We start from the raw sequence: 17,734 nt of genomic DNA, 5'->3' as shown, positions 1-17,734 counted from the left end.
CCCGTGACTCCTGACACAGGGTCACACAGGACCACCGCAGAGACCAGACCGCAGACAGGGCTGCCCCACAGACAAGTGCCAAAACAGGGGCCAGCCCGCTGGCGGGAGGGATCCCGGACAAAACAGAAGGGCAGCACGGGGATGAAATGCTGTCAGCACCTACCGCTGTGGGCTCAAACGAGAGGTTTTATTAGAAAGTGGCACACTGTGAAAATCTTTCCTGTTAGGCAGGCAAATTCTAGGGCTTAAAGCAATTGCTTCACTTCATGAATACAGCCAAACAAAATTAGAGCTGGTTAAAAAAAACCCCAAACCCTCTAACTGCAAAAAACCCACCCACTAACAAAATTAGCTCCTAAAACAAGACAGGCATTGTTTAAATGTGATACAGCAAAGATGCAGCGACTGGCCCACGTCACCAGGACCCACAGCTTCCATTTTGAGTTTCACAGTACCTCCAACACTGAACAGAAAGGCAACCTTCCTACCCTAAGGGCCAATCTGTTTGAAATTTTGTCCTCTAACTTAACCATTTCCATGTTGGTTTGGTTTTTAAGCAAATGCAGCGTACTGAGCTGTACCTAAGAAAAAAAAGGGAAAGCTATCATTATGTAAAAATAATGTTTATCGAGTGTTAACACATGCATCAGAAGAATAAAAGGCAAGGAGATGCAATTGCCTTGTTCCCTACTTTTCAGAAAACTCAGCAATTCTTTCCAAATGCAGTTCCCGACTTGCACGTTACGGGATCCTGGACTGCCTCCAACTCCAGCACTTCAAAGTGCATGGCAAGTCTGAACTGCGATAACTCCTTGTGCGTGACCCCCACGTTACCTTCCAAGAGTTTTAAATTAAAGGAAATAACACACAAGACTAACAAAATGCCTAAAAGTATCAGGACACTTAAAATTGCGTCCTCACTGTCAAATGTTTTTCTCTGCTTTGTATCTAACAGAAGTCAACTTGGCAGGATTTTAGCTCTGCTGAGTCACTTGCTGCCTATCTAAAATCTAACCAGACTGGTTGACCTCTTACTTTTAGAGACCAATTACTAGACTCTTCTTGCTATTCAGACTCCAGAGAGTTACAAATTTTGGAAATAACACATCCAATTATATATGTCTTGTTTATTGGAAGAACTGCTAAATTTGCGTGGCAAGAAAGGCTTCTCATAAGCAAGCCAGGAGAAGCTATCTGAGAAGAGTCAACATGACTTGTCAGGACACATGTAAACTGAACATCGTTCCTTTATGTAACAGGAACACTGGACTTGCAGGGAGGAGATGCAATTGATATTTTAGCCAGAACTGATGAAAGCCTTGGTATTTCCCCCCATGGAACTAATAAAACTGGATCGAAGTAAAAAACTGTTGTACCAAGCCAGTTGAAAAAGAGTACCCCAAAAAGCAGCCCTCAAAGGCTCCCTGGTAAATTGGAAAGCTGTATCAAGAGGACCTCCTTGGGGGTCTGTCCTGGACTAGCTTCTGTTCAACATCAGCAGCAGCAATCTGCACAATGGATCAAGAGATTGTTGTCATTAAACTTGCACACGATGTGAAGCTGGTAGAGGCTAATGAGCAGAAGAACAAGAACAGATTCAGATTTATACCCATAAAGTTAAGGGATGGTGTGGAAAAAAAAAGCATTAGAAGTATTTTCAGGTGTACATCATAAGCTGCACAAATGCAGCATGGAGATCAACTCCACCAGCAGCCATTCAGCAAAAAGAAAGGACCTAGGCGTTACGCAGGATCACAAGCTGAACGTGAGCCGACAGCCTCGCGCTCCCAGGAGGAAGAGGAGCACCGTGCTGGGCTGCAGAAGTGCACGGCCACCGAGATGCAGCACAGCAGTCCCGGAGTGGCTGCAGAGACAGTCACGCTGCTCCTGCCCGGGTCAGCACCGGCTAGGCACTGGGGGCAATCCCGTATCCCACCACCCCACGCCTGCAGCCCCATGGGATAAGTGACAAATGTCCAGAGAAGAGCAACCAGAAGGGCTAAAATCAAGACCTCTAAGAAAAACCTGGCTGAACTAGGGGACAAAAAGAGAAAGGAGATGCATACCAACCTCCAAATACACAAATGGTTGCTCTAAAGAGAGAGAGAACACCGATCTCTTCAATAGTACTGGATAGGACAAGAAGTAGCAGACTCAAAAAGCAGCACAAAAGGTTCAAGTTAGACTTCAGAAAGTCTTTTCAACGATAGGACAGCAAAGTACCGGTATGGATCCTGATATTTCCATTACTGGAAATCCTTAAAAACAGGTTGGGCAATCATCTGTCACAAGTGACACACAGAGATAATCCAAACCCTGCCTTTTGCCAGGCAGGTGCAGTAAAAGGAGGGTCTTTCTAGTCACATCCTCCTTGTTGCTCAAGGTTTACAGTGTTCTCGGATTCCCTCTCTGAAGGAATTAATACAGACTGAAGTGACGTTTACGATTCAAGATACTTCAAACACTTTGCATTCAGCTTAGATCAGTGTTAAAAACCTTCTTTGCCTTCATATGAAGCAAAGCCGTCCTCATTGGCAATTCACAGTTAGACATGAAGAAAAGAAACCGAGGTGGTTAGAGCCTGGAGAAACGTATCATACTTTTGAAACCTTACTGACAGCAGCACTAAAGCTTTTAAATCGCGTGTTCTGCTCTGGCCAATTTCCTCGGTACATTTGCGGAATGCAATGGATATTCTTGCATCCTGAAAGAGATGGAAATAAGAAGTACAGGTACCTATACCAGAGATTTTAGCGACCTTCCTATAAAAAAAAGAAAAAATAGTTACCGTATGTTCCAGTAAAATTGTATGGCACATAAATATATCTGCAAGAAATAGCATTTCTAGTTATCAAACACCTCAGCTCTATTTTGCTTTTTATGGCAATTAACTTAATTGCCATTAATCCCTTTTAATCTATTGTTCCGGGCCTTATGCTCTCATTAAGCAGCACGGAAACTTGTATATTTCTGGCTATGATATAATCTGTGTCACAGACTGTGGGCCTAATCCCGCAGCCTCTCTGAGTCCCCTCCCTCGACTGCTCAGCAGGATGAGCCCAAGAGCCTCAGGAACAGCAGCAAAGGTTTCTGCTTTTCAGAATGTAGAATATACAGACCATTAAAAATGCATTTTTTAAAAATAAGGATATTGAGACAAGCCTCTTGCAAAACAAAGCCTAACAAACAAAAGCCATCTACAGCAACTTGATTAGACACAACTGGAATAGTTCTAATGATGTGTGGATTATTGCTTTCATTTTGATAGACTACTATTTGATTCCAAATCATGCACAAGAATTAACAAAGACAATTATTGGGGGAAAATGTTGAGAGAAAAATAGTTGTTCTTTTAGTACTACAATGGCTTCAGGAAGAAAACCAGCAACAAAAACTTCATACACCAAAAAAGTTCAACTCCCCCCAAACATGTTAGCATTAAAAACCAGTTTATCCACTATTCAAACTACAGTCTTGCTTAATCACGTTACATCAAAGTGGTTGCTGAAGTGTGACAAAGGGCACCAGAAACAGCAACTTCTCCAACCACTACCCAATTCGTGCAGAGGAAATGGGATTTTGGCATCTTCCATGTTTCTATGTTTTCCCTTCTGCCATCTCAAGTTACAGCACATCATCACAGGTTAGAGAACATCTTGCCCGGGAACTCTCCAGTAAATATACTTTTATCCTTCCCTCTCCTCTGCTGCCCCCAACTTTTTTTTTTTTTTTTTTAAGTTGGAAGGAAGGAGAGGAAAAAACCTTTTTGAGTAAATGTGTGGGATGGTTTCTGTTGCTGGTTTGCTAATAGACATACTGCTTTTCAAAAACGCTGCAAGGTACTTATAGGTTGATTCCCTGAGAGCCTCCTTATTACAGCACATTACTAAGCTTGTACTTTTCTTTGCAACTGTAATTTTAGGTTCTTTGTAGTTTTCCAGTCAGTTGGCACCCCTGACTCAAAGGCTATTTGGGGAAGTGACAATGGTGAGTTAAAAATCAGTAGATGCTGAAAATCCCTCGCCCCAGTTTTTTGTAACATCTCCTCCGGATTTACTTTCCTTGCTTTGTGCATCTAACTTTTCCATCCAAAAGCGGGAGGAGGGTGGAGTGGTAAAGCGTGGAAGGGGGCTCAGATACAACCTATTACCCACAGCCATATCCTACATTAGTTGAAGTGCATATCCTACATTTCTTGGGCCAAAAACCTACAATGTTAACAACATCCAGTTACACATATATTGTAAAAACAACAGTAGCTCCTGTGTTTAAAGGAACTCGGGCTATGAAAAAAAAGCCTGCAAAGACGTTCGTGGCTGCTCACCACTCTATCACCTCAAATTAATTCCTTGATGACATCATGGATGAAATCCTGGTATCAGTGATTTTCTTTACCGTGTGTACATATGAAATGGCAGAGAAAGTGCATTTTATTGTTTTAAACTCCATTATGAAACTTTCTATAAGTGTTTAGCTAAGATGTACACCCAACACCACTGCAAAAATGCTCCTCAGAAACAATAAAGTGGCTACTGGACACGTTCTCTTTTTTTGGGAAAGGATACCACGCATTCTTTATGTTTTAGCCAGGAAGCAACACCTGGGTCATACCTCTGGCAGAGGGAGAGGAAGGAAGAGCAGGAAAGGGTATGATTCAGGAAGGGATAAGCGTTCCACTCACACCCCATTCAGAAAAGAAGTATTTTAAACCAGCACCTTAACCCTGACGCCTCAGGCAAATTCCAGTTTGGCCTATTCCATGCTGCCCACTAAAATTCCTCTGGGCAGTTTCCCTTCCCCGTTCCCACAGCAGCAAATAAAACACAGAGTTGTGTGTTGTGCTACTGGCAGAGAAATAGTTATCAATCTTCCCTGAGAGCCCAATGCATTTCTGTAGTGGGAGCGGAATGTGGAGATGCATTTCGGGGACGCATGGGGTAGAGCTGACAATAGCATATTAATCTGTTGCAACTGCCTGTAGGTTTTTTAAGTCCTATAACTGCTTGCTAAGTCAGCTATGGCAATCACGCTAGTGGGAAATTCCCTGTTTCAGATATGATCAAAAGCAATAATTCTACAGAATTGACAGCACTAGGAAAGCCTACACATTGCCAAAATTATAAGCAAAATAATGTTTCTCTTCAGGGAAGATGGAAAATATCCCTTGCTGCAATCTATCCTTCTACAGGGAATGGTATTTTAAAACAAATGAACAAAAAACCACAGCGATGTTCAAGGAAAGAATATAAAATGGAAAAAGGTATCTTGCACACAAGTTAAAATGCACCTATTGGATACACCAAAACACATTATAAAATCTCTTTTGTGCCCAAGCAGGTAAACCTTACCCAGCTAACACAGCAGACCATGAAGCCCACCATCGAACCTCTGCTCATACACCAATTTAGCTTTTTACCTCTTGGTAATCTGAGTAGGATCCTGCAGGCCTGGATCCAGTTCAAAGATCTCATTATCCAGTAGCCTTCGGAGCGTCACATCTGCCAGTTGCTCCATGATCCTGAAAGCCTCAGCAATATTGAGGAATGTGGAGAAGTCACGCTCTTTATTTGGAGTGGTGACACGGACTGTGTCGGTCATGAAGACGTTGGACGTTCTTTCCAGCTTCTGGACCTCAACCCAAGGAATGATAAGTTTCACTGCCGTCGGAGAAAAAAAGCAAAAGTGGGTTGGAAACTCTGCTTACATTTTTCAGATTTCAGAATGAACTGCCAACAACTGAAGAGGAGAGAGACCCATTTTTACAGACAAAGACCAAGCAAAAGCTAAAATGCCTGTCATGACTCTACATTCATTCTCCCCCATTCCAAAAGACTGTTGTCTTCAGAATCTCTCCCTCAAAATTTCACCTATTTTCATAAGAAGTGCTGGACTGGGGAGTTCTGCCTTTGCAGAACACCTGCCACAAGCTGTGCTCCTAACTCCTTTACAGTCATTTCTGCAGCCTGCTTCATTACTACCAGAAGAAACACTTCATTTCAAGGGTACAAAGATAATAAGGAAAGGCTTTGTAATCTCCCAGAAAGAAAACTGCAGGCAGGCGGAAACCCAATTACATGCACAGTACTTTAACTTTTAAAATAAAGCTAACTCCCATACAAAAGGAAGCTTTTGCACACGGACATTTTTATAAAGCTTAATTACTACTATAACCAGGGCATTAAAAAAGAAAAAAGCTGCCTAGGCAACAGAATCTTCTCATTTTGATTACTTTTTACTGAAAAGGTGCACAGGCAAATCTTGCCCTAAACATTAACTGTAGTTAGACTTGTTTATAGAAAAGAAAAAGTATAGGACACTGTTCTCTATACTTAAACACTGCTGAATCACATAAACACAAATGGTAAACACAATCAGCTTATTTTAGATAACCACTGCAGGATGTTCCTTGCCGCTCTCATATGAATCTCTGGGTAGAAATTAGGCTGGAAAGGACTTTAAAATAGATTAAATTTCTTCTTAACAACTGTTGGAAGCTTCCCAGGATTCTCTGTGCCAATAACATCAAGACTACACCCCCTAACATCCCTAGCTGGTCTCCTGATGCCAATAAAGCAATAAAAAGGCAGTAATAACAAACATTGTCATATATATATGACACTTATCCATGATCGTTAATTACCTAAGGAGCTACCCTCAGCAAGTTTTCTGTACTACATGAACCACAGCTGTCAAGATTATTTGCCGATTACATTTTTTCTTACTTAAATAAAGCACAGCTGCGTCAACACGCACTAACTGTTGCGAATGGTCATAAAATCATCTGTACGGGCACAGCCCAGGGAAGAAAGATTAAATAGTGCCGTAGCAATAGCACTATTGTTCACGCAGGTTGGAATCACATAGGCTCTACAGTGTTGGTTATAGAAACAGCACAGCAGACTGTAAGGGGCCCAAACTACTGATGAAAGGTACAAAGTCTTCAAAGTTTTAGAAAAACACAAGTTTAATTAAAAAATGTGAAGAAACCTTGGCACGCCCTTTCAAGAAACCTGACATTCTAAGCCTCTGAAATTCTGCAAATATTTCGAGGCTTAGATAAAAGGGGACTTGTCCTGGAAAAAATGTTCCATGGAGTTTATGCTCGCATAAGCTGCAAGTTAATTTTATGAGAAGCTGAAAACAGGTTCCAATATTGCATTCCAGGTCATTTCAACATAAAATAAAACAAGGGGAAGGGGACAGACTTGCCAGAAGCAGATTTAATGCTTTGCCTATAAAGAGATTTCAGTCTACAATTTGGGGGGATTTTTATAGAGTTAAAACACATTTAAGAACTATTTTTATTGCAACTCACATATTGGGTTTTTTCCCTGTGCTGTATAGAAGAATGCAATAAATGTGATTTCTTAGCAATATTTTCAAGACCTGATTTAACCAGATTTAATTTGTGATTGCTACCTGAAAAAAAAGACAATGAATCACTTGTTCTACATATAATCAGCATCAGCTTCTCAAATAGTAACAACGAGAACTATAGTAAATCGGGATTATTCGATGTAATACAAGTATTTCATAAATGTGACAAAGTACTACTAGCTTTGAAACAGAAGCAATCTGCTTTATCAGGATCGAGGAAGTGGGAAGCATTTCAACATATAATGCTTCCCACTGAGCTAGGGAAGTTTGTTTAACCAAAAGAAAATCCAGGTTTTTATTTCACATTTCCATGCAAATGCATGGGAACACAAAGGCAATGCAACAGACTGCAACAGTGAATGAGCAGTGTATTTTCCATGGTCAAAATGAAAAGTTGCAAACATGTAGTGGTTGGGGGGGGGGGGCAGGGGTGTATTCTCATAATGAATTATTATTAAAAAGAGATTAGAAGCAATTTCTTCTTAAATAATACAGCATGATGTTGTACTTCCAGTATCATTTAACGATCTGTGGTATTGCATGAATAAAATTTTTGGAACAATATAAAGGGTTTTTCTCTCTCCCTCCTCCTTCCCCCATTATCTATCATTAATAAGTATCATTTTTGCTTTGTGTGCTTTGGCAGGCCAGATATCTCAGATTTAATGAGAAAAAGCCTGCAATGATAGCAAGAAGAAATGACTGACAAAGGATATTATTTAATACTAAACAGAAAACAAGGAGATTAAACAAGAACTCAGATATCTAGTATGTATCAAGAGACTCCATTCTAGTCTTCCCAGCAAAACTCAACTTCTGTTTTTATAACAAATAACAAACTTGCCAGCATTTTAAATCTAACTCTGCCACCTTTTGCAGATATGACAAAATAATTGGCCTGAAATAATATAGGGGAAGAAAGGACCTCTAACTCTAAGTATATCTTCATATGTTTTAAGTCTTAGAAATTACCAATTACTATTTTCCTCATCTTTACATTAATGTACTTCATTTTTAAACCTATATTTTTATTTGACTAGCCATCCCAATATTAAACCTGGACACTAAATGCTAAAGGTTTCCTAATTGTTTTAACTTACAATTCTTGCTATATTTATAACCATATAGTTTTATATTACTGTCCTTGCTGAAGTTCCAGCAGGACAAACAGGACTTAAAATGTTATCAGTTCATGCACAATCGTACTAAATAGAGACATGCTATAGAGTTTAAATGGCTACATTCATTTTTACCATCCAATGTCTATGACATTCATTTTTACATTCTGATATCTATTCTGACAGGCTTTTCATAATCACACGACCCTTCCTCTGTAGAGGAAGACCATGACCAAAGTCTTAGAGCTCGCTGAACCGTCTGAAGGTCTAAAAACCCCGGGACACACTTCTTGTGATCTTCTGCACTGTTACGCAGAAACACACAAAAAAATCCCTAAACTGCTGTTGCTTTCCCTTAGAAACTCTGAATTTTCACCTGGTTCTCCAGGGCACAGCCCAGCTTTGTTTCCTGGGCTACTTTCAGGCAGGCAACTGGACTCCGGCATCCCTGGTCCCACTAGCCCTTTCCCTGCCCCCCCCGGCAGCGATGACTCTGCTTCCCTGCTTGTGGGAGGGACCCGTCCTTACTCACCATTTTCGGCACTAAAAGTCTCTATTTCAGAATCCGTAGGAGGTCTGTTACATTTTAAGGCTGCTTCACCATGGCAAGAAAAAGAACCAGATAGCAGCTGTGTCTGCATGCTCTTACAGTCTCATTTTTATTACTGGATTAATAATAAAATACAAACATAAAGGCTGAAGTGAGAACTAAATTAAACAGGATCTCTCAGCTGAACAACAAAAAAACCAGAAACTAAACTTCAGAGGTGAACTAGGCTTTTCATAAAAATTCTAGGTATTCTTGCTTTCAAATATATTTATATCTCTCCCCAGCATTAGATTTCTTAAGCATTTACACTTACATTCTTTGCCCAGGAAAAAGGAATAAAAACAGAGATGATTGATGCTCAAATAAAGCCAGCCTTGCCGAGGAACTTTTCCTTTCCAACAGCAACAGGAATAATAGGTGATCAACTTCTCTGCTTCAGGAAAATTAAATCTGGATTCAAATTTCACCAGGGCTTCTCGGAACTTCTCGGGGTCTTCCTCCTGCTCGGCAAGCTTGCTGCTTGTTTCCTCTGCAATCAGTGCCTGAGTCCATAACAAGATAATATATCAGGATAAAGCTATGGCATTCACACTCGAGCAAGCTTCTACAAGCTACCCATTCAAATTTCAATAACACAACCCTTTCTTACAAAGCAATTCAAACTGATTTGCATTTTCACAAATGGAGAAATTTCTATGGTGTTTGCATCTCTCATACATCTTGAATGCTTCCAAATCAAAACTTCCAGGGGCTTTTTTTTATTATTATTTTTTCAATGAGTCTGGCAAAACCATGTATTTACAGTTTTGCTACTGCTTATGATTACTGTTATTTGGCATATACAGAGCAAAGGTAGAGTAACAATTGTGTATGTTGACCAGTACTATTTTCCTATGAAGAGGCAATGCAGTGAGATGTGTCAGTCACTTGTAACATGCGTGGAACCATTGAAAACACGGTTTCAAGAACATCTATGTAAATATAATTAAGTGTTAAGAATTTTAATAGCGGTATTACAACAATGGAGTTAAGTATGTATTGCACTGTTCAGACAAATAAGCTGTTACAGCACCTGGTATAATTTGCAATTACCAAGCAGTCCTAATATGCCAAAAATCTACAGCAGAGGCGAGGGTCCAAAACCTGGACTTAACATTAACTAATGAAACCTGAAGAATTTTAAAATATGTGCTGTGCTAGGTAACAGGCTGTCACAGCTTTATCAAGAGAGATTAATTTTTTTTGAGCCTTTCAGTGCACTTAGACAGAGTTGGTTTTTTAGGAAAGCAGGATAAAAACTAAGATTTCTACGGTGATCTTTTGCCTCTCCGACCCTTTCTTCCCCAACTTCAGAGCCCACTGAGATTAGAGCAGCAGGATTGAAATTCACCAAAAACATTACGTTCCTACAAATTTTCCAGACCAAAAAAGGGGTATAGGGGGAAGAGCACCTCGCTAAAACTCTCAGCAAGGAAAAGTCAGCAGCGGGACCTGAGGTACAGGGGTCACCAGCAGACCCGCACCCTCGCCAGCCATCACCGAGCTCCTCTTGGAGTGTATTTTTACTAGAAGCAGAGCTCAGGGCAACAGGCTTTCTAAGTTTTACCACACATGCTGTTATTATTTTAAATCTGGTCCTCAGTCACCAAATCCCTTTACTTTTAAAATTCTTTAGCCTTCCAAAAGGATGCTCATTTCTGCAACCCTGTGGCCAGCCAGCAGCTTCGCTGCAGCGCCCGGCCGTGACTCCCACGTCCTGCAAAGCCCCTGGCAGTTTCCGTGCCAGATCCTTACGATGCAGGTGCCATGGCACAAGGACCTTGTCCCCTGTCCCTGTGCTGCGGGGACCGTGTCGTTGTCCGCACGGGTGTGCTGCCGGCAGATGCAGGCACTGTGGCTATCACCCGCTGACACCTCTGAGCCCCATCGAGGGGGACAGGGGTATGGAAATGGGCAGGAGAAACTGATGGGTTATAGCTAGGGAAAACACGGGAGGTAGGAGGACAAACGTAGTAAGGCGGAAAAGCTGAGATATAGGAAGGGAACGTGTTTCACGTTGTTTTGGAGAGGTGGAGGAACTGAAAGCAGATGAAGAAAGCTCAGCTGCACATCACAGGGAAAAGAACAGTGAAGCTGGAAAAGGATGGGTGGAATAAAGACTAAATTAGATACTGCGGTTTTGAGATGCTTCCAAGGAGATGCAAGTAAAGATGCACAGATGCCAGCCATATCAGGTGCAAGTGCCACACAGAAAACCAACAAATAATGTTTAGATGGACAAAACCAAATACGAATGACAACAACTTCATGACATTATTTCTAATAAACCACACGTAATCAGGCAGGGAAGGGTAAAAGTAAGACAGTTTCCTTACCTTCACTTTCCCTTTGACAAAGCTAACAATATCTTCTTTATTGTCAAACACAGACAAAGTATGGAGCAAGTTTTGTTCCAGCCATTCCCAGTGCTGGTTTATCTCCTCTGCAGTGGCACCTAGAAAAGCAAAAAGTAGTGTATTGAAATTCATCCTACAAAATAAAATTGAAAGGAAGAAAAAAAAAGTAATAAAACACACTATTTCATAAATCCATTAAGAGAAACTGAACCTTCAACCTCAAAATTCTTGGTAGCAAACAGGTCGAAAAGGTCTTGTTCATAGCAGTATAGTTAGAGAAAAACAAAAACCTCATTGTTTTAGAGAATGAGTTTTAGTGCTTTTAGTTTTATCTTCTCAGACGCTCTCAGCCAGCAAACGCTGCATTAAAAGTCAAAGCAGAAAAAACAGCAAAACTTCATCCTGAGCTGCTGGACTGCAGCTTATTTTGACATGAAGTTCCTTAACCAGCCACTGGAAACCTCTGATTTACGTCCTCCTGTTCCCAAAAGTCCCTGATCTTCCTTTCTCCCTCCTCGGTACACACATGCATAAACACACACCCCACACACATGCACACCCTTTGAAAGGAATATACATGGTCATAATCTGCATCCTATTTTAAAAGCTCTCTATAATAATTAAAGTACCTAAAAATAAAAGAGTTTGGTTCAGCAACACCTACAAGGTCTACAAGAGCACAATTCTGCAGTTTGGGGAAGAAATACAGAACAGAAAATCTTTGACAAACACAGATTTTCAAATCTTTAAGGCTTCCTTCTCTAAGGATTTATTTGAGGGGTTTGCTGCTGTTGTTTAAATGTAATGTGTTCGCACTAACTCCAGAAATAATATTTCAGTCACCACCTATTTGCTTTGGCTCTTTCTGCTTGAAGCTGAACTGTCGCTGCATCACACGATGACAGAAAAGTCAGAGCAAGATGGGCACCATACAGAGCAATGAGGGAAAATCTGCCCCCTCCAGATCTTACTCGTCAGTGATTAAATGTTATAGGTAAAAAAGTAAAGGCAGCAAAAGTTCCTTTTCCTAATGCCTTGCTAGTGGAAGAAAGAGAAGTAGATGGATGTAAGAGACATACAAATCAGATTAATATAATAATAAAATGAATCTCAAATAGAAGACCCATTATCTCAACATTTGGTATGTGTGTACATTAGAGATGCATCATGTTGCCTCACAACAAAAAAAATGATAAATTTAGCTAAGGATTTTCCACTTTCCTCTGCTCTGTTTTCCATGCAGAATGCCAACTGGCAGGGAAACTTCTCAAGCTTTAACTTCCTTGACAGGAAGGTCTTGTGATAGAACTTCATAAATATCATTAATCAAGGTTAAATTACAAAAAAAAAAAAAAAAAGAGAAAATCACTAAAGAAGAGACACTTAAATGCCCTTTAGGTAAAGAAAACAAATTATATCAACGGTTAAGAACAACACAAATACAGTCATTTTATACTGAAAAGGCTGCGCAAAGCAAATACTGAATTGAATTTTTATTTCTGAGCAACCTAAAAGATACCAACCGTATGGGAGAGCTGGTGGGCTGCCTCACGCGAAATAAGCCGTGAGCAAGACATCTTTCACAGCAGGACCCACACTGCTCGGACTGCTCTGAGCCTGGGCTCCGGCAGCAGCTATCTCCCACCGGGGCTACTGCAATCCTGCCTGCCTGCCTTTAGCTATCTCCAGGGATTCTGCTCAAATACTGGAAGATCTCCCTGCCCCTTTCATTTGGTCAGGCCAAGCCCTCAGCTTTTCTGGTCCTTCTTTATTTCTAATTTCCATTTCACGGCTTAAAGTCATCCTGTGATTTGTCCCAAGCATTGACAATCTCTTCCTTATCCCTCTTCCTGTGCCAATGCTCTGCACAGCATTTTATTCCACCTTTTACCCACCTTCTTCATGTGCCTGTGCCAAACGTATGCTTAGTCTAACCACAGCCTCACTCCTCATAATCTCTTCTTTAAACTCAATTCTCACCAATCCCTTTGCTCTCCCTCTCCCGAAACCTACTTCACTTGACTGCGACTTGGGTTTCTGTTTTGCCCACAAGCCTTCTGAAAGGAAAATCCTAAGTGGCTCTACACTAGGGCTGAGGTTAGCCTTTTTTTTCTTCCCGTACTGGTATAACATGATTAACCATCTGGATTAAAACATCTCTGCCAGAACAGCCGTGCTGGGCAGAGATCAGACTTCCTAGCAGCCCTCAGAGATTTGCAAAAGTCTGTAACACAGATCTGACCCTTACGCATATATTATCATTTAAGCCTACAGCTCCTGGAACAGAGGACTGCCAACACACAATTAAAAAATGTCATTTTAATTAACTGCCTAATGACATGATGGCTACCCCTAATGAATTTACACCAGGAGACTGGAAGGAGCTCCTGGAGCTGCTCCTTGTCCTTGCTATACAGCAGGAACCTTAATTTGACTCACTGCTCCTTCCAAATCCAGTAACAAAACTCTTAGCATCGTATTTGTGCAAAGCACCTCGCTCAGACAGGACAGAGCTGGGTGAGCAGCAACGGCCGCTTCTGCACAGGGAAAGTCCTCCAGCTTGCTGAGACAAGGGTCGGGTGATGCCGTTCCTCTGACTCCTATTGCCAGTGCCAGCTCTCCCCTGGACACTCACATCAGGTTTTCACAGCAGTGATATTATTCAGAAACAACTTCTGCTACCATGGTTCTTCATTTCTGCACAGCTCTGGCAACCGCGTACGTCCTACCCACACAGCATACAAAACAGAGCCCTCTGCCTTCCGCTCTATTACTATAAATCTCATTTTCTCAGGGCTGAGCATCCATTCAGAAGAGCCAAAGAGAATTTTAGAAAACATTAATCAAGTAAGTTTATCTCAGCAAAATCCTTAACCATTCCTACCAGGCAGGTTTTTGATTTGTAGTTCCTTTAATATAAAAAAAAAAAAAAAACTGTGGGCAGTAAGAGTGTGGATAGGGCATGGATCAGCTCCAGAAAGGAATATTACATGTATTCAAATGATCAAGAAGCCCATGACAGCAACACTGATCTTACTTTTCCAGTGAAATCTACCTGGCTTCATCAGAGGACTGTAAGAGCATGAAGCTCTTAAATTTCTCCATGAGATGGCATTATTTAAATATAAAAAGGAGGCGGGTAGGGATATAAAGCATAGAGCAATTGCAAAATGAAGAAAACCTACCCACAACAAAAATAGCACAAACAGACTTTACGCAACCTTCTTCACACACATCTGGCACAGGGAAAAATTCCCAGTATTAATGGAGAACATGCAGAGGGATCACTGCTGAACCAAGGAAGAAATGCTGAACGAGCTTGTACAGAGGAAGGGGGCAAATATATATATAGATTGCCCCTTTCATTTGAAGGACTAGTATGTCAAACACCATCAACAACATGTCAACACTTACATTAGCTAACTATTTCATGGCTTGATCCGTATAAGAAAGGAGAAGAACAGAATAAGAATAAGAGTAAGAATAGAATAGAATAGAACAGAACAGAATATTTTCGGTTGGAAGGGACCTACAACGATCACCTAGTCTAACTGCCTGACCACTTCAGGGCTGACCAAAAGTTAAAGCAGGTTGTTAAGGGCATTGTCCAAATGCCTCTTAAACACTGACAGGGTTGGGGCATTGCCCACCTCTCTAGGAAGGCTGTTCCAGTGTTTGACCACCCTCTCAGTAAAGAAATGCTTCCTAATGCCAAGTCTAAACCTCCCCTGGTGCAGCTCTGAACCATTCCCAAAGGAAAACCTGCTGTAAATTTCAATGCTGGATTTTATAGACTGGAGCAGAAGGGATGAGAACAGGCCTGACGACTGGCCAGGCAAGAACAGGATGAATGGAACAAGCACACTCAGATGGCCTTTACTGTGCCATGGCAAGGTTGCTGCAATTCACATTGGTATCACTTTCCTGAAGATGAGCCCAACCTTCGGAGGTTGCAGAAACACTGCAAAAGGGATTAGTGCACAGCAGACCAGGCAATTAGACATTCCCCTGACAACTATACCTCCTAAATCATGTAGCATCTTCCAAATGTTCCAGTTATATTTCATTGTAACCAAGTGGGGTAAGACACTTCACAGTAAGCAAGCGAAAGGCTAGACTGGTGAAAGCCTAGACTAAGTAGCTTCTAGCTGTAAGGAACAATTACTACTGCAGGAAAAAATCTGCATATGAACAGAGAACCACACTACTTTGCAAGAGACAGAAAATTAACGCAAAACACCCTCAGCTAAACAAGCTTTCTATAGAAACTTCATGTTCCTAGTTAACACTTTTTCATAATTCCTATCTGGGATTTTAACCAGACGTTAATTTGGTTGTTAAACAAGCTATAGGCAATAGCTTTCCACGCACACGCTACTAGCTGGGGTTACCTTGAGCTTCTTGGACATGCAGACACTGACCATGCTCAGAATTGGTTTGGGGTTTTCCGTCTGTGACTCACCAATAGCTACGGCCCAGTAAACTTCTGATCCGTTCAATAACTCACCACATGCAATGGCAGAGTAAACCTGTGAGCCTGGAACTTGGAGTAAAATTCGAAACGGAGCGACGCGTGCGTTAGAGTCTAACACAGCGTCCAGGGCACCAACCAAGCGACCTGCAAAGAAAAAGGGGGTAAAGAGAATTAGCGCCAACTTTCACTTCTGCAGTCTGCAAGTATTTTCACATCTAAAGCCATAAAATTAAAACACAGAACATAATGATAACAATTCTTCCCCTATTTTATGCTGCGATTTACAGATGCTCACAATGCGAAAGGCAAACCAGATTAGAAGATCAAAAGCATATCGAGTTCTCTGCATTTCTGGTTTTGCTTCATATATATGTATATAACCACAGAATTGAAGTGGAAAGACCTGAGGGCACCTTAAGAAGTTACCGTTCCAGCCCCGCTCTGAAACTGGATAAATACACCTGTGCCATAAGTGGTGTTTGTCTAACCTGTTCTTCAAAACCTCCCACAACCAAGATGCAACAACTTCCCCAGCTAGCCTCTTCCACTATTTTCATTAAGTATTCTTACAGAAAAAAACCACCCCAAACAAACAAGCCAACTACCGCAATCTCAAACTTTCTTGCTGGAAATTAATCCTGCTCCCCGGAACACGGAGAGTAATTGGCCACAGGTGTTTTTGATGTTAATGCCTGACATACTGAAAAAGTATCATCATGGCTGCCCACCCTTTAATGATTTCTCTTTTTCTAAAGAAACTCAAATCACCTCATTTCTTCCTTACAGGTCATATTTTCAAAGACCTCATTGTTCTTGAGCTTAAACTGGAACCTCTCCAGCTTATCTTTAAGTGTGACACTCCAAACTGGACATGATGCTCACTACTAGTGAAGACTCAGCCATAAGAAGAGTGGAAAATCACCTCCTGTGTGTATCCTGCATACACACCGCTGTAACCAAGAAAGCTTGCAGCAGTATCCCACTGTAAATCGGCACTTGACATACATACAGGCAAACTCATTTTGGAGAGCTGGAGCAATTGCTGCCCCCCAAAAAGACTTTCCAGTCTGAAGGCCAGCTGGAGCTGCCACCCCCTGCCCCCAGCAGGCAGAACCAAGCTATGCATGAAAAAGTTAGCCATATGCCATGATTTGCAAGCTGGCATGTTAAAGTAACTTAGAATTGGTTTATGGTGCCTATAAATAGCAGTTCAGAAGCAGCTTTATATTCAACTCCCCTATACTGTATGTCCTGCAGAGACACAACCTCCTATGGAGAGGGATGGCAGACAGTGAGGAATGGCTTTACCATGTTTGCTTATGTCACTACAGTATCTAGGAAGTTTTCTGCAATACTACATTTTCCCTTTGCACATTTAATTTTTCCAACCTGTTGTACTTTTGTTCCTTCACCATTAACCCAACACAAAAGGAACTATTCTCAGCCTCCAGAAGTTTTGCCAGCCCTTGGCACCACATGCAGTTTTTATAATTGCATTCTCCAGTCCATCACCCAAGTGATTAATGGAAACAATAAAATGAGACCTACAAAGTCCTCATCTGAAATGCCTTCTCACTTGGACAACATACCACTGCTAATTAATTTGAGTTCGGCACAACAAAGCAGCAGCGTAACCACTTTCTGGTCTAGGAGGTGCAAGAAGCTCACATGGAACAGCATCAAAAACCTTCCAAAAGCAAAGAAAATTACATCAAGTACTTCCCCCTCACATTCACATACACTGTTGACGATGCTTTCAAAGCCAAACAGAAGTTGGACACAGTATGTTTTAAAAATGTATGGTGAGATATTATTCAGC

General features: G+C 41.3%; 1 protein-coding gene across 3 annotated transcripts in view; it reads right to left on the bottom strand.

Moving 5' to 3' along the window:
- The window catches only part of TBC1D8 (TBC1 domain family member 8), a 50,188-nt gene that overhangs the window by 20,064 nt on the left and 12,390 nt on the right, over positions 1 to 17,734 (bottom strand). For 2 of the 3 annotated variants that reach the window (XM_029998671.2, XM_029998673.1), the window contains exons 2-5: positions 15,904 to 16,059; positions 11,421 to 11,539; positions 9,359 to 9,587; positions 5,417 to 5,657 (exon numbers count right to left, since the gene is read on the bottom strand). In XM_029998671.2, coding sequence (XP_029854531.1) covers positions 5,417 to 5,657; positions 9,359 to 9,587; positions 11,421 to 11,539; positions 15,904 to 16,059 — 745 coding nt within the window. The remainder of the gene's footprint in view (positions 1 to 5,416; positions 5,658 to 9,358; positions 9,588 to 11,420; positions 11,540 to 15,903; positions 16,060 to 17,734) is intronic. The other variant, XM_029998672.2, reaches the window with a different exon arrangement.

Source organism: Aquila chrysaetos, chromosome 23 (assembly GCF_900496995.4).
Source record: "Aquila chrysaetos chrysaetos chromosome 23, bAquChr1.4, whole genome shotgun sequence".
Taxonomy (NCBI): domain Eukaryota; kingdom Metazoa; phylum Chordata; class Aves; order Accipitriformes; family Accipitridae; genus Aquila; species Aquila chrysaetos.
Note: the sequence above shows the minus strand (reverse complement) of the source record. Positions and strands in the feature narration are given on the sequence as shown.